The sequence below is a fragment of the Gasterosteus aculeatus genome, chromosome 15 (genome assembly GCF_964276395.1).
Source record: "Gasterosteus aculeatus chromosome 15, fGasAcu3.hap1.1, whole genome shotgun sequence".
NCBI lineage: Eukaryota > Metazoa > Chordata > Actinopteri > Perciformes > Gasterosteidae > Gasterosteus > Gasterosteus aculeatus.
In genome coordinates, this window is record NC_135703.1 from 4,096,132 (window position 1) to 4,121,385 (window position 25,254).

General features: G+C 41.3%; 5 protein-coding genes and 1 long non-coding RNA gene across 10 annotated transcripts in view; 4 read left to right on the plus strand and 2 right to left on the minus strand.

Annotated features, from left to right (window-relative positions):
• Window positions 1–25,254, minus strand: part of LOC120832601 (interferon alpha-inducible protein 27, mitochondrial) — a 99,541-nt gene that overhangs the window by 3,270 nt on the left and 71,017 nt on the right. The gene's annotated exons all lie outside the window — the stretch shown is intronic.
• On the plus strand, window positions 693–6,207 carry LOC144388398 (interferon alpha-inducible protein 27-like protein 2A). The gene is made up of 5 exons (XM_078089480.1): window positions 693–792; window positions 4,508–4,608; window positions 4,752–4,781; window positions 4,938–5,099; window positions 5,864–6,207. Coding segments are annotated over exons 1-5 (390 nt in total). The 5' UTR covers window positions 693–790; the 3' UTR covers window positions 5,959–6,207.
• Window positions 6,592–9,061, plus strand: LOC144388401 (interferon alpha-inducible protein 27-like protein 1). The gene is made up of 3 exons (XM_078089492.1): window positions 6,592–7,381; window positions 7,512–7,562; window positions 7,718–9,061. The coding sequence occupies exons 1-3, from the start codon at window positions 7,372–7,374 to the stop codon at window positions 7,903–7,905; spliced, it is 249 nt and encodes an 82-aa protein (XP_077945618.1). The 5' UTR covers window positions 6,592–7,371; the 3' UTR covers window positions 7,906–9,061.
• LOC120832575 (cytosolic 5'-nucleotidase 1A) overlaps window positions 12,013–25,254 on the plus strand; it is a 37,882-nt gene continuing 24,640 nt past the window's right edge. The window contains exons 1-6 of one of the 2 annotated variants that reach the window (XM_078089474.1): window positions 12,013–12,206; window positions 12,607–12,702; window positions 12,900–13,020; window positions 13,565–13,687; window positions 13,792–13,976; window positions 14,950–15,539. In XM_078089474.1, the coding sequence (XP_077945600.1) occupies window positions 12,162–12,206; window positions 12,607–12,702; window positions 12,900–13,020; window positions 13,565–13,687; window positions 13,792–13,976; window positions 14,950–15,276 (897 nt within the window). In that variant the 5' untranslated portion in view covers window positions 12,013–12,161 and the 3' untranslated portion in view covers window positions 15,277–15,539. Of the gene's footprint in view, window positions 12,207–12,606; window positions 12,703–12,899; window positions 13,021–13,564; window positions 13,688–13,791; window positions 13,977–14,949; window positions 15,540–25,254 lie in introns of those variants that run through there. The other variant, XM_040198971.2, reaches the window with a different exon arrangement.
• On the plus strand, window positions 15,904–20,988 carry LOC120832615 (uncharacterized). Its single transcript, XR_013452769.1, has 2 exons — window positions 15,904–16,043; window positions 20,458–20,988. It is a non-coding gene; the product is annotated as an uncharacterized LOC120832615 (long non-coding RNA).
• Window positions 18,190–19,521, minus strand: LOC120832605 (interferon alpha-inducible protein 27-like protein 1). 2 transcript variants are annotated; one of them, XM_078089484.1, is made up of 5 exons: window positions 19,431–19,521; window positions 19,312–19,354; window positions 18,910–18,939; window positions 18,612–18,773; window positions 18,190–18,413 (listed from the first exon to the last, which is right to left on the minus strand). In XM_078089484.1, the coding sequence occupies exons 2-5, from the start codon at window positions 19,319–19,321 to the stop codon at window positions 18,316–18,318; spliced, it is 300 nt and encodes a 99-aa protein (XP_077945610.1). In that variant the 5' UTR covers window positions 19,322–19,354; window positions 19,431–19,521; the 3' UTR covers window positions 18,190–18,315. The 2 variants fall into 2 exon arrangements, with proteins under 2 accessions (XP_077945610.1, XP_077945609.1); XM_078089483.1 differs by lacking the exon at window positions 19,431–19,521 and having other exon boundaries at window positions 19,312–19,422.

Below are 25,254 nucleotides of genomic sequence, written 5' to 3' on the forward strand. Positions count from 1 at the left end.
TGTCTCACTTGCTTCTGCTCCAACGGCAGCAGCCGTCTCTGAAACGCACGATGCAAAATCAAGATAAATGTTTACAGTTCATCTGGATTAAATACATTTGTCTTGGTTACTATTGTTGCTGTATGTTCAGTACAGTTCTTTTGAGGACATGTATATTATTTACTTACTAATAAAACCCACGTCTTCACTGGACTGACACGTGACCTGCAGACTCTTGAGAAACGACGCTCTGTTAGAGATGAACACAAGAGGGCGCCAGAGAGTCACGTCTAGCTCTGCTATAAGGAACAAAGGAACACTAGAAGTAAACACGAAAACAATGCAAAATATGTGCGGCCGGCCATGTTTTCTTTTACCAAAGAGACTGCGCGAGTGTTTTTTTTCTAACTTAAACAAAACGCTCGGATAGGATGCTACAGGTTATTTATTTAATGAATAATTTGTCTTTTTAACTACAATCAACATGAAAAATATCGCAATTAAACAATGTTTTGCTTCAACTACAGGAGTTACGATGACATTTTTTTTAGAATAATGTAAGATGCAACAGAGCAGAGGATTGAACAACGAATATGACATGACAAAATTAGTGTCACACTTGTATGTCAAGTTGGGTTTTGTCCTGTCTCCACGTTTGTTTTGTGACTTCCTGTTTTATTTTGGAAGTTAACTCTCCTCTCGTTTCAGGTTCCTTGCCCTTCCTCGGGGGTCACCAGTCTGTACTTACAGTCTGCATCTCCCCTTGTCCTGTGCCAGTGGGTCATGTGCTTTCGTCTTTCACACCCGCCTCATGTTAGTATTAAGTCCATGTCATAGTTTTGTCTGTCCCAAACCTTGTTATAGATTCCTTAGTTGGCATTATGCCTTGGCCTTCGAATTATTTCAGAGCCCTTTTGTTAGTGATTGATTATTTTTTTAATTTCCTCGGTAACAGAGATTTGGGTTTTGCGTTTTGCATTTTTGACTCTTCAGCTCTTCGAGTTAATTCAGAGCCTTTTTTGATTTCCTTGTGGTTGTTACAACCCCCGGTCTTGTCTGTGTTCTGTGTGTGTGATAACCCTCCTCAGGTGGAGCTAATTGTCTTCATTACTCATCCGCCCTCCCGTGATCTCGTACAGCTGGTTCCTGTTTTCCCATCCTCCAATCGCATCGTCCCATCAGCTGTATTTATGTGTTCCTGGTTGTTCAGTCCAGATCTCTGAGGCAGGGTGTAAGGTTGTGTTTGGGGTGCTCTTGTGAAATTGGTTGTACATGGTGGAGTGTTTTGGATTATTGACAGTGTTAATCATTTGTATTTCTTGTGGAGGGAGGGAGAACGGAAAGCACTTGGGAGTGTTAGGAAAGACGCCCTGGGCATACATCACCCGTAGGGATATCTCCTGTTATACACACCAGGTTAGATCTGAGCGATCCACCCCCTGTATTTTTGGTTAGGGCGCCTTGCTCGAGCGCCAGAGTAAATAAGTGTTTTGTGTAGGACGTGGGGACAGGTAAGGGGTGGGGGTTTTGCTAATTTCTTTGTTTTGGATCAGCTCAGCCGTTCTCCCATTTCCCTCTATTGTTTATTATTAAACTGGCACGTGCTAGCCTGTTTAAACCAAACCCATCGGTGTTGGTGTGATTACTTGCGCCCACACCCGGTCTCTGGCCTTCTGGGGTTCTTGGCAGCGCGATGTACGTTCCCCTCCCCTCACGGGGTGCTGTATGTGCGTAACAGTGGTTTAATACCTTCCTCGATGAGATTTTTGGTTTGGCTTTTGCAGTGTTGACTTTGCAGGTCTTGGAGTTAAATCAGAGCATTTTTAGTTCTACTTTGTTATTTTCTCCCGCACGTATTAGGAAGTTACAGAATCCACTACCTTTCGAAATAAAACCAGGTCTTTAAAATCTATAAAGAGAACTTGATGTAGCATGAAAACCAACTTTATGAATCATCGCAAGACATCATTTTGACTTCTAATTTTTACTGAGTCAAAAGTCTTTTACCATTCATGTTTACGTACACCAGCAGTTTATTGCAGTAAAAGTGGAGAACTGAATGAGAACTTCCATTTTAAACCAAGATGAGCCAAGGAATATACAAGAACGAGCATATTCCTCCTCTTTTCTGCGTTCTCTCATTCCCATGAGGAACGACTCTCACCTCTGTGGAAACACCTTGGTGTAGTACCCTGCACTGCCCCGTGGGGGCAGCAAAGCCTCCTCAGCAAGACGTCTCATTTCTTTTTACACAAAGTTTGTCAATATCAGGATTTTCTTCCTTTTAGCTTTTCTGATGAACATCATATGAACATGGCGGCAGTGGCCTTTCACTAATAAGCTGGAGATTTGAAGCGTTGTATTTGGCCTTTAGATATGCCTTCAATGCTCCCTTTTAAACATAATTAAATGTTGGTATGCAAGACATGTTAAACATTTGAATCCATTTGAATGAAATGTACTCTGTGACGCCTACTATTGTTTAGTTTTTACGTTTCGTTTTCGGAGAAATGGTACCAGCACAGTTCAAGGCTTAAAACCAGTTTTAAATCCGTTTTCGTTCCTAACACTGCTCCCTCACAACATATAAAACCCCATTGAGCTGATCCAGGCTCATTTGTGGGCTGGTACACAAAAACAAACCATGGGAGTTTGAGTATCGCCATTCGCTTCACAGTAACTTATTTTAATATGCGGACACTTTAAATGATATGGTTTTCTTATAGATCCACAGCAAATGTCTTTTTTAAAACTTTTATATATTTATAATATGATTTTTTGAGTTGCTGTTTCACTGAAACAGGAGAGCCAGGAGCGATAGTTTTGGCTTCTGCGGACATGATTTTGGCGATGAGAATAAAAAAGTAAAGGTGAATCGATCAAGTACGAGGGAAGAGCATGTTAAAGTAGAATGGAAAGAAGGAAGGGGCTCATTATCATCCATTAAAACTGACAAAAGCAATAGGAAAGAAATAGGAAAGATAAAGTTTGCCAAGAATTTAGGCAACAGGCAGCTATTGAACTTTGCTTCAGGCCAAAGGCAAAGGGAGATGATACTTTGGAAGGATCAGCAGTGATATTCGATGGAGCGCTTCAAAGGAAATAATGTAAATTAATGAAAGGAGGTCAGTAATCACTTTATAATTTTGGATCCATTCTTTTCAGGTCAGCTGAGAACATTATGAATCTTTTCACTTCTGGCCAGAGAGAATGGAAGAGAGTTGAGCTTTGTTCTGCTTTGTAGACTCCACAATTGCATCAGTCCACAATGTAAATTTAGCCCAGACATGTTATATAATTCCAATAACAACTCACCTAAATTACAAAATGAGACGAACAAGCAAAAACAGGTGACACCGAACGTTCGGAACTTCGCAGTTGTACATACTGCACCTGAAGCATTTCAGTCAAGAATATAAAAACAAAGACAAAAGACAGAAACACTAAAGAGTTTAGTTTAGTTCTGACTCTCTTTTCCGAGCTGCCGCGCCGGTTTTCAAAAGTCGACTCGCGTTCATCGTCTCGCTGGTTAATGATATTCATCCGCCACTTGGTTCGCTGAGCCGACGTACTGCGTGATGCGGTCCAGGTCACGTTTGTGATCCGGCTGTTCAGAACGTATTAATCCGCCGCGTGCTTTAGGTTAGTTCGCCGTCTGGGATTTCCATTGGTTTGTGATGCAGCTGAGCAGACAGACAGCTCGCAGTTTGCGACCTGGTACAGTCCGGATTTACATAACCTCAAGCCTCAATATAAATAAATTATTCAAAAGTCACACAATGCACAGTTAAAAAATAAACCTGTTTTTAGTAGCAGAATGTATGCATTTGTATTTCTGTGTAGATTGTGTGTGTGTGTATTTATTTATAATAATTAATTAACTTTTCTCCTAATGTTACCCTGGTAACCGCTGGCATCGCAGACGGATTTCTAGCATACACACGTTCCATTGCGTTGACTCTTACTGTGAAAATCTGCGTACGTCCGGTTTAGCGGCTCCGCTCCGTATTTTATTTTTATGGGCAAAACCCCAAAAGGGATTAACGTGGTAAAAAGTTGTCAGTCTGTCTCGTTTTGTGGTTCTAAATGAAAAACGAGAGAACAACTGCTCACCCCCGTTTTACCTTTTTGGATTTAAAACGAAAAACGAGAAACGAGTGTTTTCGTTTTTTGTTCTTTACGGTAAAAGGGACTATCAAAAGGTACACGGACCAATTTGCTGCTCAACTGCAAAACGTAGCGTAAAAGAGTAAAAAGACGTTAAAAATACCACCAACTATCTTAAAAACATCAAATGAACATGCTGCAGAAGCTCATGGTCTAAAAGGCAGCGTTATGTAAGTGATCTTTAGATGTGCCTTGAATGATCCCTTTTGGAGTAATAATGAACTGGTACCACCTCAGAAATGATAAACACTTTAATCTACTTTGGTGAAATGTACTCTGGGACGCCCACTATTGGTCAGTTTTGAAGTTTCGTTTCTGGAGAAATGGTCCAGGTCATGTGCTGTGTCCGGTTTCATTTCAGGAGAAACGCTGCTCCCTCTCAGCACATCAAACCCTGTCCAGCTCCTCCAGGCTCTTCACTGGACTTCACTGGACTTCACCAAAACAAAACCATGGACCCTTGTGAGTTTCACCGTTCCTTTCGCAGCACTGGCTTTTTTTAATGTGCTGATACTTTTAATAACATGCATTTCATATAAAACCACAGTAAATGTCTTTGATTGAACCAGGTGAGCTGTAAATGTTCATTTTTGTTCTTCCTTCAGGTACGGCTCTTGCTGTCGGAACAGGAGCCGGTAAGACCTCGTAGAGCACACAGCCTTTATGGAATAACAGCGTTTACTCTTTTTTTTTTCTTCTCTCTCTCTCTCTTTTTTTTTTACATGCTAAACTTCCAAGCAGCACACTATTATGCACATCAGAGATCCCTTTGCTGTGTTTCTCATGTGCAGTGGTCGCTGTGGTCGGGGCCCCTCTGGTTCTGGGAGCCGTAGGTTTCACCTCGGCTGGGATCACAGCAGGCTCCTACGCTGCCACCATGATGTCCGCCGCGGCCGCGGCCAACGGGGGGGCGGTGGCTGCAGGCAGCACCGTGGCTGTTATGCAGGCTGCAGGTAAACAGGTTCATGTTATAATAACGTTGTTGAAGTTATTCTTCTGTGGAGCTCCACATGACGTAACACCAGAGTCCTCCCGCTGGAGGTGCAGCTGGCAGTGTTGCCAAATTAGTAACTTTGTTGCTAGATTCAGCAACCTTTCAGACTACCCTGGCAACATTTTTTTCCCAACAGCACCTAGCAACAAATGTAGCTATTTAGAAAAAATAGATTTGGCACTTTTAGCAACTGCATAGGCAGCAGTCGGCTGCACGTCAGCCTAGAGAGCTGAAAGGAGATGCCAAGTGCACACAACATTATTTGAGTTAAGTGGTTTGTTCAATAAAATAGCTTATATATCTTATTATTAGATGGTAGCTGTACTTGTTGATCAGTTTGGTAGCATGTTAACTAACTACAACTGCACTGCTTAAAACTGTAATTGTTCAGAATGTGTAGGTTTACTAGTTAATGTTCAATAATGTGTAATGTGTTCATGTTCAATAATTCCATACGTTGTGTTTAGAAATATGTGATAAAGTAAAATGTGTTGCGTTTATATTACTTCCACAAATAGAAATATGTGATAATGAACAAACAAATGTAAACTAAGACATTTGTATTTAATTTATTCTCTATTTCACGTATTGACAACATCACGCAATTACATCACAACGCAATTGAGCAACTTTTAGCTGCTTCAGTCTAGACATTGTTTCCTTTTACTTGTTTACATTTCACGGTGAATTCTTTGCTATTTAACCTGTTTGTTGTTGCTTCAGGTGCGGCTGGTCTGTCTGGAGCTGCTACTGCGGCTGTGGCCGCCACCGGAGCAGCGGTGGGATATCTGACTAACCTTTGTGATTCCCCCATTTGAGGGAATCACTTCTTCAGTTGGATCATTGGGCCTCATTCACCAATATAAGTCATTTCTTACATTTGCTCTTAAGAAAGTTCCTAAGAAAAGTCTACGTGTGATTCATGACGTGTTTCTAAACAGCGGAATTGTTCGCAGGTGCGGTCTTAGAATGATGAATCCCATTTTATTGTAAAGCAAATTAAATCGACGTTTTTTTTTTAAAGTCACACAACTGTAGTGTTCAATAAATTGATGGAACCTGTCAAAGATGCTGTTTCAGTCTTTGGTTTGCAAAATATTTGAATTTCTCATCATCTCAACCAGAAGCAGGTTCCTTCTTGTCTCTTATAGATCCTCAATCGTATCAAACAGTGGCTTGTATCTCATACGACGGAAAAAATAAAACAACAATAAAGGCTTCGTTGAGACGAGAACTGGCCAACAACAATCTCAAAACCGTTTAGTATGAGAACAGGATTCATAACAAAATGATGTTATATTTCATGTTGAGCTACAGGATGTCTTTATGTGTTCCGATCCAGCATGAGGAATAGAACGATTCAGAAATTAAATAGATTCTTTAGTGATTTCCTCATTTAAACATTATGTTAGAGCAAAATATCTAAAGAATTAAGAGGGTTTGTAAAATATTCCATCACTAATTTACACTTTACACCATGTTGTCAGCTGTTCTTAAGCACAGTGGTGCTTTGAGACCAATCATAAGGTCAACATGTCAATAATGATAACACATATTAACCATTTTAGTTAAGTGTGTGATATGTGCTATTCAGCATTAAACAAAACATTAAGAAAAACAGCTGGGGCTGATGGGAATGTTCTTAGTCTGTGTAGTTATGAGCAAATCACAACATCAGGGGACCATGAACGGAGGAAGCTTTGCTTTAGGGGGGAAAAAAAACACCTTCCACCGTATACCTTAACCTATCCCTTTTTAATATAATTAAATTATATACATTGCTTTAAATGGTGAATACGTTTTAAATTCAAAGTAGAGGCAGGCCCTTCATATTAGATTAATACTAGTACTGCACTTTGATCTTGATAAAAGCCCCCACCTCCAATACAAAAATGTTATTTACTTCCGTCACTGAAAGACAAAGGTTTTGCTCTGAATGAGCCGTCAGAACTAAAGTGGTTCAGCAACTTTTGAGTGTTTACGTCTTTTGCCTTTGTTCAGTGATGACGCATCACCTCAGAGATGCTAAACATCTGGATCTATTTTGTTGAAATGTGTTCCGTGACGCCTACTGTTGTTCAGTTTGTAAGGTTTGTTTTTGGAGAAATGGTACCTATAGTTCAAGGATTAAAACCGGTTTTAAATCCGATGTGACGCTGCTCCCTCTCAGCATATAAAACCCTGTCGAGCTCATCCAGGCTCTTCAGTGGACTCGTACACTAAAACAGACCATGGACGCTTGTGAGTATCGCCGTTCCTTCCGCAGTACTGAACTATTTCGATGATATGCTTTTCTTATAAAACCACAGCAAGCGTCTCTGATTGAGCGAGGTGAGCTGTAAATGTTGATTTTGTTTTTTCTCCTTTTCAGTGATTTGTGTTGCTGCTGTCGGGACAGGAGCAGTTGTCGGCGGAGGAGCCGGTAAGACCTCGTACAGCACCGCCTTTATGGGAATAACAGTGTTTACTCTTTTTGTCTTACATTTTTACATGCTAAACATGAATTATTCATTTATAATTGGCTTGACAAAGCAGCACACTATTATGAACATCATAAAAGGTGTTTTTCATGTGCAGTGGCGGCTGCTGTGGCTGCGGCCCCGGCGGTTATAGGTTTCACCTCGGCTGGGATCACCGCGGGTTCCCATGCTGCAGGTATCATGTCCTACTTTGCCGTGGCCAACGGGGGCGGGGTGGCGGCAGGGGGCATCGTGGCTGGCCTTCAGTCTATAGGTAAACACCATGATTTCATGAATTATATTTAGCCCTTGTGGTTTTAACTGATGTGTCTTAATGTTCGTTTTGCGTGGTCATGGTAGGAATTTATCTGGCTTTGTAATGCAATGACCCCCCTGCGTAGGTTAAAATAACCCGTGACGTTTTCACAGAGGTGAAGGAATAGTGGTTCGGAATAAACATATGAAGGTCATTCTTTTAACATTTCAAATCCAGCCCAGGCATTCTGATTGGTTGAGAGTGAGTGACGATGTGATCTGTATTTAGTCATAAATTACAGTGATTTTCAACCCAAACTTTCACTTTTGAACCAATGTTTAACATCTTTTCAAAATCGGTCATAGACGTCTTTTCAACGGAAAAATGCTCGCTGGGTTTTGTTCAAGTTAGAAAAAAATATTATTAAAGTAGTTTAAATTTGTCAGAAAGAAAAAATATCCAAAGAAATCTTACATTAAAGGCCACTGATGCATTTTAGACGCAAACCCCACATCCAGTCGTGGTTTGCAGTTTAGGTTAATTTACTTTAGAGATCACAACATTTTCCTTTCAGCTCTGGTAAAAGAAACATGCCTAACATGGTTCAACTGATCTTAACACACCTTAATGTAGAAACTCTTTACATGCTTTTCTGCTGTGTTGTCCGTGTGCAGTATGAATGTAGCATTTAATACAGATTAGAAAGTGTATGTATGAAGCTAATTACTGCCGTTATGGTCTCAATAAAAGGTTTTTGTTCTGTTAAATTATACCACTACACGAGGACAATAGTTATGTTTCATTTATTCTTGCAGCGTGAGAATAAGATTCTGCTAGTCTTTGTTTCATAACTGATGGATGATTATTGTTGGAGTTATAATCACAGGGTCATTATGTGCTCTATTGCGTCCTCACGTGTGCTCTTTAGGTTTCTCTGCAGCTCTGCATTCAGATTAAACCTGTTGATTCTTTGAATTATAACCTGTTAATTCTGAAGCATGTAATTTCACGAGTGAATAACTTCTTCAGTTGGATCGTTGAGAAGTCAATCAGTTCTCCTTCGGTCGCCGGACCCTTTTCTCTTTGTCTGATGCGGCAGAATCACTTTCTTGGTGGATCCTGGAGTGTCCTCTACACCCAGACCCACATTGTGGTGGAAGATTTTCTCAAACAATCAGGAATAAAGAATACAGTCTCTGAATCAAATATGTCTTTCTCCGTTTATTTCCTTGCAAGGGGAAAACAGTCACAACAGCTACGTGCTGAAAAGACAGTGAGTGACATCTTTAAAACATTCCAGGGCAGAGCAGTTATTTTCTTCCATTACACTTCTCCTGCTGAAAATCATTTAGGAACAAAATGTAACTACTGTACTTTTACCAAATGAAGGAGGCAGTAGCAAATTAAATCCTAAAGAACACACAGGTTCCTTCTTTTCTCTTATAGATCCTCCATCAACTCATGAAAAAACAAAACATCAACAACAATAAACCGTTTACTATGAGAACAGGATTCATAACAAAATGATGTTATATTTCATGTTGAGCTACAGGATGTCTTTATGTGTCCCGATCCAGCATGAGGAATAGAACAATTCAGAAATCAAATAGTTTCTGTAATTTCCTCATTTAAATATTACGTTAGAGCAAAATATCTAAAGAATTAAGAGGGTTTGTAAAATATTCCGAGATGACTAATTTACACTTTTCATGTGGTTATGAGATGCTTTTTTCTAATCAATCACAGTGGTGCTTTGAGACGAATCATAACGTCAACATGTGAATAACCATAACATGCAGATGTTTAGCACATATATTATGATGAATGTGCATCATTTTAAGTGTGATAGCCTGCTAATATATGTTAATCCGCATTAAACAAAACAGTTAAACATATATTTAAAATGAAGTAAAACCTGGTAAAAACAAAATACAAAAACTGTTGGTATTCATTAATATATAAGCCTCAAAGTAGACCCAGGCCCTGCATGCTAGAATAATACGGGGTCCTCGTGGCGCAGGGGTTAGAGAAAGTGTGCTGGGAAGCACAAGGTTGGTAATTTGAGTCCAGGCTGCCCCATGTTCCATGTCGAAGTGTCCCTGAGCAAGACACCTAACCCCTAATTCCTCCCCGGGCAAAATGTGAAAAAGCCATGGGTTTAAAGTGTAATGTAAGTCGCTTTGGATAAAAGCCTTTGCTAAATGACATGTAATAATGTAATACTTACATTATTTTTTTATATTTTATATATATATATTTACATTTTATATTACATCATTTTTTAAGTATAAATACTTCATAACGATCTTGCTATAAGCCACCACTACCTACAACGCAAAAAATATATTTACTTTTGTGACTGATAGATAAAAGTTTTCTCTGAATGAGCCGTCAGACCAGACCCATGATGGCAACCAGTCCGGTCAGAGCTCCTCCGATTGCTGCACCAGTGCCGGCTGCTGCCGCTGAGGCAGCTGTTCCCAGACCAGCCGCACCTAAAGGAGGAATACTCAGGGATTACATCAATGTAGAAAATATTTACATGCTTTGACTGTAATATGCATAATCCAACTTGTGGCTGAACAATTTGCATCAGCAGCAAAGCTCCTCTGTGTTCAGTAGGTGCGGTCCTCCTGCGTCCTGTTGCCCTGGGAACAGCAGGTCTCACTGTAAAACACTTTTGGGGGAGAACCATTTATGCCTTTTTAAATATAAGTATTAGTGAATATGCCTTAATCTCAAAGTAAAGGCAGGTCCTGCATGCTAGAATAATACTATTATGATCTTTTAAGTATACATACTTCATATTGTACTGTACTATTTACTTTGATCATGACGAAAGCCACAACTACCTCCAATGCAAAAACAATATTTACTTCCGTGGCTGAAAGACAATAGTTTTGTTTGAATGAGCCGTCAGAACTAAACTGGTTGAGCGACTCTTGTTTGCACTGACGTGACCCTCATACACAACTCAGCTGCTCATCACCCAAATGCACATTCCTTACAAATGTGGTACCATCTAAAAGATAGTTAAACAGACTTTCCAACGGTACAAGATGTATTGCCAGAAAGCGTTGTTTTGCTCTGAATGAGCCATCAATCATATTACTGTTACTGTCATCATAAACCAACATTACCCTTTCCTAAAGTCTTTGTGCTTTCCCTCCCCACAGGCTTCTGTGGATGGTGGTTCTATCTGCTGCTGGTTCTATCTGATGGTGGTTGTCCCTGCAGTGGTCCTTCCCATGCACCTGGCTTGCTACTCGCAATTATATGAATAATTTCTGCTATAGAAACTGAATATATTGTACATATTTTACATTCTTTACACATGACATCCATTGCAGTCTGTCCATCCCGGGAGTGGGATCCCTCCTCTGACGTTCTCCCTAAGGCTTCTTCCCTTTTTTTTTGCCATGGAAGGGTTTATTTTTAGGCAGTTTTTTCTGTGCCGATGTGAGGGTTTCGGGAAAGAGGATGTTGCATGTGTACAGACTGTAAAGCCCTCTGAGGCACATTTGTAATTTGCAATTTTTGGGCTATACAAAATAAAATGAATTGTATTTTGCCTTAAATTGAGCAGAGGGATGTAATGTTCCTCAGGACATTTGCCCGGCCTCATTTCAAACCCTTATTCACAATGCGAGAATGTTTTACAACCATATGCACAAATCTCTATAAGCTGTGTCTAATTATTATACATATCGTTCTACAATTAATGTTCATACAGAACAAACATGACTGGACAAAAAAGATCCTGGCTAAAACATAAAAACATTTTGAAGGCTGGTAAGTTTGCAAATGTTATGTGGAAATTACTTACAAGATGCCTGCTCACATATTTTATCTAAACTTTTTTGTAATCTATAATTCATGTTACCTGCAATCTTGTGGAAATCACACATTCATCTGTCGCCAGGGAAGTGAAATGCCTTAATTTACGGTTTCGGCATCTCCCATGACGGTATGGCAAATGAAAACATACTGTTCACGCTAAAGGGCTGAACAAGGATAAGGAATATGATGAGGATGCCATTGATAACAGGATGTAATAATCGTGCCACACCTCTCTTTTACCCTGCGACATTCACTCCTTTGGAGCATTTGGCCAACCCTCATCGTGAATATAAAAGGCGGCTTGGATGGGAACTTCTACCAAAGAGAGAGAGAGAGAGAGAGAGAGAGAGAGAGAGAGAGAGAGAGAGAGAGAGAGAGAGAGAGAGAGAGATAGAGAGAGAGAGAGAGACTACCTAAGGTATCAAGGTAAACTCTAGAACTCTGTGTGGAGCCCAAGAAGAAGAAGATGAGTGAAAAGAGCTGTCAGGGCTCGACCAGTAGCAGCAACCCAGTGAGTACAGCCTAATGCATCGTCCACTTACAGGAGCAGTTACTGCCAGGCTCCATTCCTATGTAGAGTTCAGCACCGGTGCAGATACTTTGTAGAATATAAATGTGTCCATTCTATTCCGCTGTGGCTGCATCCACGCGATTGAGTTCACTTACATTTAAAGTGCATGAAGTGCTTTTGTTTGTTTGTTGATGCCTCGTAGAATCACAACTATAATTGCAAAGCCTTATTCTTAATGATACAAATATTCTCGTATTTACTTACAATATTATAATGATTAAAATCAAGGAGCCCATTCCTGCCTATTGATGCTGAGGAGATTGCAGCCAAATTCGCTTTAGAGGTCAGATACATGTGGATGTAAATGAAATGTTCTTTAACTCTTATCCTGCCGCACAAGCCGATGGGGGACGTCACCATCTGCGTGTCCCCCCGAGTCCTCTTCAACATGGAGACGCAGCCTTTCAGCCCCGGACCGGCCTCCTCCTTCGTGAAGGTCAGAGAAACAAACGCGTGAACTCCATCCAGCCCGATGCAGAGGGGCTCCTCGCTGTCAGTGTGTTGTGTTGTGTCGTGTCTCTGGAGGCGGTGAAGGATTAATAAACACAAAACAACATCCCACTAACACACCAATCGCTCCTCGCCGCTGATCTTATTTCTTCATGCGTCGTTGTTGTTTTGTTGTGTTGCCAGGTCCTGGAGGTTGTGAACAAAGAACTGAGGAAGCTTTGCCCCGAGAGCAAGGAGCTCATTAAGGTCGTGATCATCACAAATGACCAGGTAAACGTCTGTCAAAGACTCATCGAGGATCACAGTGAGTCACTAATATAGATGATGCATGTCAACATGATTTTAACCTAAAGAATATAAAAAACATGAAGAAGAAAATTCATTTTTTCTGGCTTCTGACGAGGAGAAAACCCACCACAAGCATCCACATTGTGCATGTTTCTGTACAATTGTCTGTTTTTAAAAAAAATCTACATTTGGCAAAATATGCACAACTAGTGCAGCTGCAGAAGCTGTCAGGGGTCTCGTAGGAAAGAGATTTATTTACTCAGAATACATGAGCCATGTTGTTTATTACTTTGCTGAACGTTTTAGAACAGACTAGCAGTCAAGCTCTGTTGAACTAGCAGTCCAACAGAGCTTGCAGTGTAAAAATAGTTAGATTTTTTTTTCAGCATCCTTGTGACCTGTTGACTTGCAGGTCTTTACATTACATTACATGTCATTTAGCTGCCGCTTTTATCCAAAACGACTTGCATGCATTTCAACCATAACAATAACCATTCAACCATGTCTTCAAACGGGTCCACTCTGCTGTTTCCTCATCTTCTAATTCTTCCTCCCTGCAGAGTTGTTCATTGAGCTCCGCTCTATGGAAGATGGGGAGAGTCTCATTGACGTCTTGAAGGCCAACCACGCTGACCTTTACCTGTCAGATCAGTCAACGGAAGTTGAGGAAGCTCTGGGAGGAGGTAGTTTATAGAAAAGCTGTAACACTACGTTAAAAACAGTTGGTCTGTGCTACATGCTGTGTGAGATACATTTTTACACCTGTGTTTCTCTACAATACATTTAGGAATAGCAGCGGCCACCATGTTCACCCCGGAGAAGATGGCGGCAGTGTCTGAGACTCTGCTACGCGTCGCCTTCGATGGAGACGCCGTCCTCTTTTCCGATGAGTCTGAGCAAGTTTATGTGCGCGAGGGACTGGACAAGTTCAATGAGCACGAGAAGACCCACGAGAACAAGCACATGAAACAGGTAAAGAATACGCACAGCGACAAACGAAGAATCAGTATCACACTATTGAAAATCTACAGGATGTTGTCAGGCGGGTGATGGAAGGCAGGACTCAAATGCAGAGGATTCAAAAAAGGGGTTTATTTAATAATTAACGAAAGTACTTCTTGGGCAAACGGTCCTTCAAGAAGGGGAGGGGAAATATAACAACCTCAAAATCACTCCGTCCGGAGGAAATAACCCGGTCTACAAAAACTAAGATCAAACAACAGGCAACAATAATCTTAACTTAATCTTGGCGTGATCGTGGCGAGAATGGCTTTGGCGAAGTCGATGGGAACGAAAACACTTCGGCACAAGACGAGGGAAGACGCTGACTAATAAACACATGAGGATAATGAGAAACAGGTGGACACAATCAGGGATCCGGGTAATTGGACAGGTGATACGAGAGGAAGGGCAAGCGATCTGAAACGAGAGGAGGGAACAGACTTTCAACATAAGACAGGAAATGACAAGACCAACACACCGGTGTTACAGATGTAATACGTTCAGCATTGGACAGACATGACAAATAAAATAATGAATGCAAAAATCCAACAGGGCAAGAAACAAGCAGTCAATAAGAAATCTGTGTCAACAAATAGTTGATTAATTAGTGTTGATGAATTTGATGCTCTGTCTGCAGTCCGTGGTGCTGAGTGAGTGCGTTTTGGAAAGATATCTGGTCAATGTGCGCGGGGTGCTTCTTTTTATCCTGGGTAGGACCTCAGGACAGGAAACTTTATCATGCAGCTCACCCACACTTGTGTTAGAGACGTCACCACATGTATGCATCTCAGGAAAACCAACGTGGTAATAACTATGTTATTATACCAACAGGAGCCAATGAGCCAATACGATGAATTTTGTATATTTGACTGCATAATGTGACACCTATAACTTTAGAAACTACCAAAATGTGGACTTACTCTACGCCTTCTTCTTCCTCAAGGGGCCATTTAAAGGTTTCCTGGAGGCTTTAGGAAAGCTGCAGAAGAAGTTTTATGACAAAGGCCAGCGCAAGGAGTGCCCCATCCGGACCTACTTGGTGACGTCTCGCGGCGCAGACCGCTCTGGTACCAGAGCCCTAAATACTCTGCAGTCGTGGGGTCTGGAAATCGATGAGCCTCACTTCATGGCAGGGAAACCAAAGGGCCCCCTCCTCAAGGAAATCGGAGCGCACATTTTCTTTGATGACGATGACCGTAAGGTTAAGGAGGCCGCAGAAATGGGAATAGTAGCTTGCCATGTTCCCTATGACAAGTGGGTTAGCTCGTAGAGTTACTGAGAGATAGTAAAGGATATAATAAACAATAGGACTCATGTATGATGTAATCATGGGACTAAGCAATAGCATGTATAGCTTGTAGAGTGTGACAACATTAATCAATCATTTCCTTGGCAGTTAATGAAATTCCTAAATTATAGTTATAATAAACTATGTCTATACTGTTTAGAATTCCTATCTCATGCTTGATCAGAAAAAGGTAAAGAGTTACCAAGTGATTTTTATGGATTAATAAAGTTATTCGCTGAAACTTATGAGTGGAGACTTTTATCAAGATAAAAGTAAATAGTAAACAATATGAAGTATTTATAGTTAAAAGATCATAATAGTATTATTCTGGTATGCAGGGTCTGCCTCTACCTTGAAGTTAAAACATGTATAATTTCATATTAATGTATATCAACAGTTAATTATATTCCGAAACGGATCATTTAAGGTATATTTAAGGGCCAAATACAGCTGTACACACGTAACTAAAATGGTAATATTATATATGCTAAACATCAGCATGTTACGTTATTGATATGATGGGTTGAGCTCCCCCTCCCTCCACCTGTTTGGCCACACCACCCTAATTAGTGATCCCCAACAGGTGAGGGCAGATCACTTCCTGGTTCTCCTTAAGTGTAGGTTTTGCCCCAGGCTTTCCCAGCTGTCTCAGGAACGACTACATCTAGTGAAGGTGCAGGACTGAGCGTTAAAGGGGACTAGTTACAGAGCTCCCACCCCATCTGTGCAGTATAATGTGCAATTCCCAGGTATGTCTGTTCTTGGAGTCGAGTGGTTTTTATTTTTGTTTTGTTTAAATATGCTCCTTAGCGGTAATTTGATGTTCAGTGGAGTTATTTTACATATTGTGTATGACATTATTGTGTATGACATGAGCCTCTCGTAACAGGAACGGAGAAGTGATGTCAGCTTCTGGTGCTGTAGCTGAGCTCTAGCCACTGCAAGTATATTTTGTGTTTATGGTTACCTTGTTTTTATTTAGTATTTTTATTATGAATTGATAGTTATTTGTTTTTCTCCCCAGTCAAGTCAGTGTTTTTTTTAATTGTTTTTATAGGTGGTGGCTCACTAGGTGGAGGGCTTCCTCAGTTTTAATTGATCTTTTAGGCCTCCCTGATAGTCACCTTGTGCTGGTAAAACACCTCAGTGTATTGACATCATTTTTAGCATAGATACATTTTGTAATAAAAGCCCTATGAAGCTTACCTATAAATAAAACAAGACACTGTTTAAAAGTAGAAATTCACCTCTCTGCTTTTTTCTTAAAAGCTAAGAACCTATATTCATATGTGGTATTCTCTGGGTGAGTCCCAAAGTGGGGTTGTCTCATTGCAGGCGCACAGCTGCCCCGGTCACATTGACATGTTGAGCATGTCAGCATGTTAACAGCAGACAAAGTGCAAGGTACTTCTTATCATGGAATATTCCATCCATCAAGGAATATTTTACAAACCCTCTTACATGTTTTAGATGTTTTGCTCTAACATAATATTTACATGAGGAAATCCGTGAAGAACCAATATGATTTCTGAATTGTTCTATTCCTCATGCTGCATCGGTGCAGATGGACTTCCCGTAGCTCAACGTGCTGGTCTGACACGTGACCTGCACTCTTGAGAAACGACGCACTGCTAGAAACGAACGCTAGAGGGCGCCGGGGTCACTTTTAAATCGGCCTCTTTAATTAAACTTGAAACGCGTGTAATCGGAGATTGAAAAAGAGTGAAACTCTGCTAAAAATGAATTTAAGTACGGTTTACCTTTTTTAATAATCCTTCACAGGGCTCTCAAGTGTCACGCATTCAGCGTGACTGTCACTCATTTCGCTCTGCGCATCGTCCGTATCAAGTACATTGATATTTGCCGCGGGGCGAGGGCTTCAGCTGCCTCTCTTTTGACTGTTTGCATCCCTGAGCTACTCATCTGGGTGAGCTGATCCCTGAAGCTCAAACATGTTTATTTCTTCTGGGATTGGGTCTCCTCTCTGCTGAGGAGGAACCTCGGGGAATCCTCAGACGGGTTTGCTCCACAGTCGGGATTTGATTGACCTTATTTGAACCGCAATACTATTCTAATAGTACGGAGTGGTAGTGGCTTCCAACTTGAGAATCTGAAAGAGTAGCGAGGTTCAACTTGCTCACTCCACAAACACCAGAATTAAAGAGGGTACAGGTTGTGGTGGAATAGCGCAGGGGAGCCGCTGTAAGGCTGAAGTGTGGAGGATCCTTGGTTCAAACCCCCTCTCTCAGATGGAGCACAGTGCAGCCAAATATTTGCTCATTAGGCTTTGAAACAGGTTTGAGCATCTCAATCTCAAGTTTAATTACAATAAACAGAGAAATCAAGTGTGATGTGGCCAAATAGTACAAGGGAATGACAGGCTGGCTCAGACCTGCTGTTGTGGGTTGTGGGTTCAAGCCCAGTCATGGGAATGTAATAACTTTTGAGGTTCAACTGACAAGCTCAAGGTGCAATAGGACCAATGAAAGCCAAATAGATGTATGGTGAGCTAGCACAGTTAGTAAAGCTTCTGTCTCTAACCTGCACGTGCAGGTTGTGGGTTCAAGTCCACTTGTGGAAAGGAGTTTGTGATTAAAGAGCTTTAGGGTTTCACTCACATTCTCAAGGTTCGTACGACAAACCAAGTTCCTCAAGTGTGAGCAGGACTGGTGGTGAGTGCAGGGGCCAAAACCTCTAAGCATCAATGGGTTCAAATCTCCTGTAATTTGCAACACCAACTAGTTCAATTTGTTTAAATATCATTCTTGAGTTTCAATTCCTTAATCTTATAACAATTACTAGAAAAAAATCGAGCAATATGAGTTGATGATGCTTAAAGTAAGTATTTCTGACAAATAATGTACTTACAGCAGACACACAGAAGCCATATCTTCATCAGGTTAAACTGATTTATTGAACATTTCAGTTTTCTGAGATGACAAAGGTGATGTAGAAGAAATTAACTGGTGTGATCATTTTTTTTAATGATTTCCTAATTAGCAAAGCTTGTTTAAAACTTGTCTAAATGATGATGGCAGCCAGTCCGGTCAGAGCTCCTCCGATTGCTGCACCAGTGCCGGCTGCCGCCGCTGTGGCAGCTGTTCCCAGACCAGCCGCACCTGAAGGAGGAATACTCAGGGTTTACATCATCATGTGGAGCACAACACCAGCCTCATTATGACATACACAGGGGTGTGGTCACATTACAAAGCTAAATAAATCCCTACAATGACCACGTGAAATGACCACTAAGACAAAACCGTTACAACCACAAGTTGTAAAAACATTCATTTAGGAAATCCAGTATCGGCGTTTACCTGCAGCCTGCAGAACAGGCTCGGTGCTCCCGGCAGCCACCGCCCCCCCGTTGGCCAAGGCCGCGGTGGACATCATACCTGCAGCCCAGGAGCCTGCGGCGATCCCAGCCGAGGTGAAACCTACGGCTCCCAGAACCAGAGGGGCCGCAAGAACTCCGCCTACTGCACACGGACAACACGGCAGAGGGCCATTTACGAAGGAATAATGCATGATAGGAGTTTAACATGTAATAGAGCTGGAAATCCGAGAAAAGTAAACATTGTTATTCCATGAAGGCTGTGCTGTGAGAGGTCTTACCGGCTCCTGTTCCGGCAGCAAGATAAGTCACTGGAAAGAGGAAAAAACAAAAAGCATTCCAAAACATTTAAATCAATAAACAAAAACACCTTTCTCGTTTGAAACCAAAAGCGGTAAAATGAGAGTGCAGTTTTCTCGTTTATGGTTTATAACCAAAACACGAAACAAACTCGTCATCTGAAATAACTTAAACACAGTTAAACATAATTAAATCTATGGTGTGAATACACGTATTCTGCCGCCTGCTGGTTTCTAAGCGAAAAGCGAGGAAACTGCTGCCGACGTCGAAAACACAGTTTTCTCGTTTTAGATCAAAAGTGGCAAAACTGACTATGAACAGTGCACGGACCAAATCCACACATTAAAATACGTCAATACGGTGAAAGGAACGGCGATACTCACAAATCCCCATGGTTTGTTTCAGTGTACCCGCCCACAGACGAGCCTTCTTCTTCTTCTTCTTCTTCTTTTCCTTTACTGGCAAACGATAAAGGTGCATATACAGTATATACAGTATATACCTGGATGAGCTCGATAAGGTTATATATGCTGAGGGGGGGGGGGCGTGGCGTGGGGGGGGGGGGGGGGGGGGGGGGCGTTTCTCATGAAGTGAAACTGGAACACAGCGGCTGCTGGCCAGTAGAGGGCAAGGGCCCCCTCCCCTGGAGCGCCCCTCCTTGAGCCAAAAAAGAAAAGAAAAGAGTAGTAATAATAAATGTCAATTCTTATGTTTTTGAATTATGGAATGTACCCAGTAATATTTGTAAAATATGATTTCTGTGCAAAATATATGCTTTCCTCTCACCCGACGTTAGCTGGGATTGACTTCAGCCCCCCCTCCCCCCCCCCGCGACCCTCTGATTATCTGCCGTGTCCCCAATTGTTTCCTCCTGTGTCCAATGACCTGTACCTCCCCAGTGTATTTAAACCACGTGTGTCCCTTGGTTCATTAAATGAGCTTCATATGTCGGTGAGTGTTTGTTTGCCCGTGTCCTGGTCCTCGTTTTGCCTATAGGCATTTCTGATTATTTAATTAAAGGCATTATTTTTTTTGCTTGAATTCTGCGTTTTGAGTCCTCCTGTCTCTGGTTCAAAGCCCCCCAGCTGTGCTGCGTTCAGGTACCATTTCTCCAAAAACAAAACTTCAAAACTAAACAAACAGGCGAGATCATTTCAAAACTAGATTGTTTGTCATTTCTGAGGAGGAGGTACATCATCACTAAATCTGGAACATAATAACCAGTTTAGTTCTTCTCTTCAGAATTATAATCACAGGGTCATTATGTGCTGTCTTACACATTCCTACGCAGGCGTGTTGCTTAGTGACTCTGCAGTTCCGCATTCAGACATTTCACTTGTTAATTCTTTAGTATTTAACCTGTTTATTGTTGCATCGGGTGCAGCTGTGGCCTCCACCGGAGCAGCAGTGGGATTTCTGACCAGCTTCTTCCGCTGAAAATTACAAAGGATTTGACTGCATAATGAGACACCTATAACTGTAGAAACTACCAAAATGTGGACTTACTCTACGCCTTCTTCTTCATGCAGGGGCCATTTAAAGGTTTCCTGGAGGCTTTAGGAAAGCTGCAGAAGAAGTTTTATGACAAAGGCCAGCGCAAGAAGTGCCCCATCCGGACCTACTTGGTGACGTCTCGCGGCGCAGGCAGCTCTGGTACCAGAGCCCTAAAAACTCTGCGCTCCTGGGATCTGGAGATGGACGAGGCTCTCTTGAGGTCAGGGGCACCGAAGGGCCCCATGCTCGAAGATCAGGCCGCACATCTTCTTTGACGACCAGATGTCTCATGTGGAGGGGGCAAAAGCAGCGGGGGTAGTAGCTTGCCATGTTCCCTATGGCAAGTGGGTTAGCTCATAGAGATACTAAGAGATAGTAATGGATATAAAACCCGGCTGATATTATATGACCCTTGTATGATGAAGTTATCCAGCCTTTTAACTAAACAGGGAGGATAAACCCATTTTAAACATACATTTGTTCTTAGCTTGGCCTGTATTTGTCTTATGAAGAAATATTAAATGATTCTTTACACTTTAATAAAGTTATTTTTGGAAACTTATAAACCATATTTGAGTGAAACTCAATGACATTTGTACTTTTTTTTTATTACATACCAGCTGTCCTCTGTATTATTATCTGTACTTGTATATTTGTTTCAATCTCTGTAAATGTCACTCTACCCTTCAGAAAAAACAAAAAAGCCAATACATACGAAGCACATTCAACATCAAGCAAAGCTAGATATTGGGCATGTGAAAAGTTGTTTATACATGTTTACTTTTCGACAAATAGACAGTACAATATTAAAGGTTTGTTTCTAACTTTAACAAAACGCTTGGCCAAGGAAAAGAACAAGCACATACTTCTTCAATTCTCCATAACGAACGAATCTGTGGAAACACCTTGTTGTTTGCCCCCGCCAACGGACCGTTGATGTGCACAACGTGCTTTGTCGCCCCAATTATAAAGACATTATGAAGTTTAAGATGTAAAAAACTGGAAATCAGAAAGAAAAGTAAACATTGTTATTCCATAAAGGCTGTGCTGTACGAGGTCTTACCAGCCCAAACTACGACTCCAATATAAGTCACTGAAAAGACATCTCAACTGGCCCAATCAGAGACATTTGCTGTGGTTTTATAACAAAAGCACATCACTAAAATGAGTCAGTAATGAGGAAATGGCCATGGTTGAGTCCGGTTAAGTCTGGTTGAGCTCAACAGGTTTTACATGCTTAGGAGGAGGAGCAGCATTTCTCATCAAATTAAAGCGTAACCGTCACGGTGTGGGTTGGTTTACGGTTTTATTCTGTAGTTTCCTGCCTCTCGTGTCCCTGGGTCACCTTCACTGCCTGCCCTGGTATTTTCTCCTCTGGGTGATTATCTGCCGTGTCCCCAATTGTTTCCTCCTGTGTCCAATGACCTGTACCTCCCCAGTGTATTTAAACCACGTGTGTCCCTTGGTTCATTAAATGAGCTTCATATGTCGGTGAGTGTTTGTTTGCCCGTGTCCTGGTCCTCGTTTTGCCTATAGGCATTTCTGATTATTTAATTAAAGGCTTTATTTTTTTGCTTGAATTCTGCGTTTTGAGTCCTCCTGTCTCTGGTTCAAAGCCCCCCAGCTGTGCTGCGTTTTGGTACCATTTCTCCAAAAACAAAACTTCAAAACTAAACAATTAGGCGAGTACATTTTAAAAATAGATTCAAGTGTTTGTCATTTCTGAGGAGGAGGTACATCATCACTAATCCTGGAACATAATAACCAGTTTAGTTCTTCTCTTCAGAATTATAATCACAGGGTCATTATGTGCTGTCTTACACATTCTTACGCAGGCGTGTTGCTCAGTGACTGTGCAGTTCCGCATTCAGACATTTCACTTGTTAATTCTTTAGTATTTAACCTGTTTATTGTTGCATCGGGTGCAGCTGTGGCCTCCACCGGAGCAGCAGTGGGATTTCTGACCAGCTTCTTCCGCTGAAAATCACAAAGGATTTGACTGCATAATGAGACACCTATAACTGTAGAAACTACCAAAATGTGGACTTACTCTACGCCTTCTTCTTCCTGCAGGGGCCATTTAAAGGTTTCCTGGAGTCTTTAGGAAAGCTGCAGAAGAAGTTTTATGACAAAGGCCAGCGCAAGGAGTGCCCCATCCGGACCTACTTGGTGACGTCTCGCGGCGCAGGCAGCTCTGGTACCAGAGCCCTAAAAACTCTGCGCTCCTGGGATCTGGAGATGGACGAGGCTCTCTTGAGGTCAGGGGCACCGAAGGGCCCCATGCTCGAAGATCAGGCCGCACATCTTCTTTGACGACCAGATGTCTCATGTGGAGGGGGCAAAAGCAGCGGGGGTAGTAGCTTGCCATGTTCCCTATGGCAAGTGGGTTAGCTCATAGAGATACTAAGAGATAGTAATGGATATAAAACCCGGCTGATATTATATGACCCTTGTATGATGAAGTTATCCAGCCTTCTAACTAAACAGGGAGGATAAACCCATTTTAAACATACATTTGTTCTTAGCTTGGCCTGTATTTGTCTTATGAAGAATTATTAAATGATTCTTTACACTTTAATAAAGTTATTATTGGAAACTTATAAACCATATTTGAGTGAAACTCAATGACATTTGTACTTTTTTTTATTACATACCAGCTGTCCTCTCTATTATTTTCTGTACTTGTACATTTGTTTCCATCTCTGTAAATGTCACTCTACCCTTTAGAAAAACAAAAAAGCCAATACATACAAAGCACATTAAACATCAAGCAAAGCTAAATATTGGGCATGTGAAAAGTCTACACATTCTAAACCGTATTTCTTTGGATGTGTTTTAATGGTGAAACATCTAAAGAAAGTGTAACAGTTTGATGAGCGCTACAGCAGCGGTTCCCAAACTCAAGAATGCCGCGGCCCACTTTGAAATCTGAATATCTTTTGCGGCCCACCCAAACCTTTAATCATAACTCTGATCAAAACATAATGATTAAATGACCTTAAGAATTTAACCAAAATCAAACATCCGCGAGCAAAAGTTTGACTCGCAAAAGTTCGTCTCCGCGAGATATTTGCTTGCTGCTTTTAGAATAACTTATTTTCCCTGTTAAGATGGTTCAGCTACTGTAAAGAAAAGGGCACCGTCTCTCGCTCTTTAGTTGTTGGAATGCATTAAGCATTCCAAGTATTGTTCTTCGAATCTTTATTAGTTGGAATGCATTGAGATGCATTCCAAGTATTGTTCTTCGAATCTTTATTCTTCAACTTCATCTTCTTCTTCTATTTCTTCCGCGGCACCTTTCAACTCCTTCACACTTTCAGCTATTAAAACCGTTCAAATATTAAAATGTTCAGCTCCTTTCTGGCTTGAGGGCTATGACTTTTCAGCTTTCTACCTCTTATGCTTGAATTTATATAAATCAATAATCATTAATATTTTAACATGGTTTTCAAATGGAGTTTGCTTTCAAATCCTCCTAAACTTCTTCAACTTTCAGATTTTTCAGCTTTGCAAATCTTTCAGCTACAGACACCATTTCAACTCTCAAATGTTCATACAAGTCTCAACTATTTTATGAAAAAAACTGCTTCTTGATATCTATTGTACTTTTTTCATAATCACTGATTATGTTTCACTAGTTTTTCGCTCCGTTTCTGACTTTTACATGAGTGTGTATTGCGTCTGCTAGAGTGGAGAGCTCGAGGCTAGAGTGTGGGGCATCGCAGGAATCTGGTTAAAAAAATATGGAACTTTTGTCCTTGCAGCCAAAGTATACACTCTAGAGGCTTCATTTCTTCAGATTAATGAGGGTATGGTTGTGCTGATTGGATTAATGTGTTCATGGAATCCCAGAGTTCTTTAGTTTTGGCGCAAGGTGTGTTTGAGTGACACAACCTCTGCCAAAAGCCCCATAGGCTCCAATACAAATCTGCCGACATATTTCTCACAAAAATCCACAAGGTACACGTTTTGTCAACGGCCATAGGAGCCGTATTTATTACCGGACAGACATAAAAACACATCCACGCGTTCGGTAGAGTCTTGGGTCTCATACAAACGCCGTATTTTTTAGATAGCTGTTATAGTTTTGCGCTGGTTCCCATTTGTTTGAGGTGTGGATTCTGTGTAACTTGCTGCCATGTCTCTGTCTTTTGCAGCCGCTCGTTAATGATCACAGGTGCGCCGTTGTCGTGGTTACGAGCACTCACATGCTGCAGGATCTGTGTGTGACTCACAGCTGCTCCTATGACCTGATTAGTGGAGTCACATGACGCAGCTATGCTTTCTGTCAACAGACCAATATAATAAAGACACTCGCCCCCCCTCCCCCCTCCACCCTGACCTCTGCTCACTGTTAATCACTCTCAGTCAGTATGTCTGTCTATTTCTCCTCTCTCTCTCTCTCCCTCTATCTCTTCCTCACCACCCCTCCCTTCCTCACCCTCTCACCCTCCCTCCCTCTATCTACTCCCCCCCACCCCACCCAATCCAATAATTTCAAAATAAAAGCCCCATGGAGGGAATTTTTACTGTAATGTCTGTGATGAGGCCTATTAATTAAAAACTTTTAAGTGTGAATAACAAACATTCTGTCTCCCACTACGAATATTACTCGTACTTCTAGTACTACAACTGATACTTCTACTACCATACTACTAGTATTTCTACTGCTATTAATACTACAACTACTACTAATGTTATTACAAATACTACTATGGCTAATAGTATTCCAGCTGTTTCTACTGCTATTGATACTAAACCTACTATTACTGCTTATACTGCTAGTACTACTAATACCACAATTATAACTAATACTACTACTAATATTACTA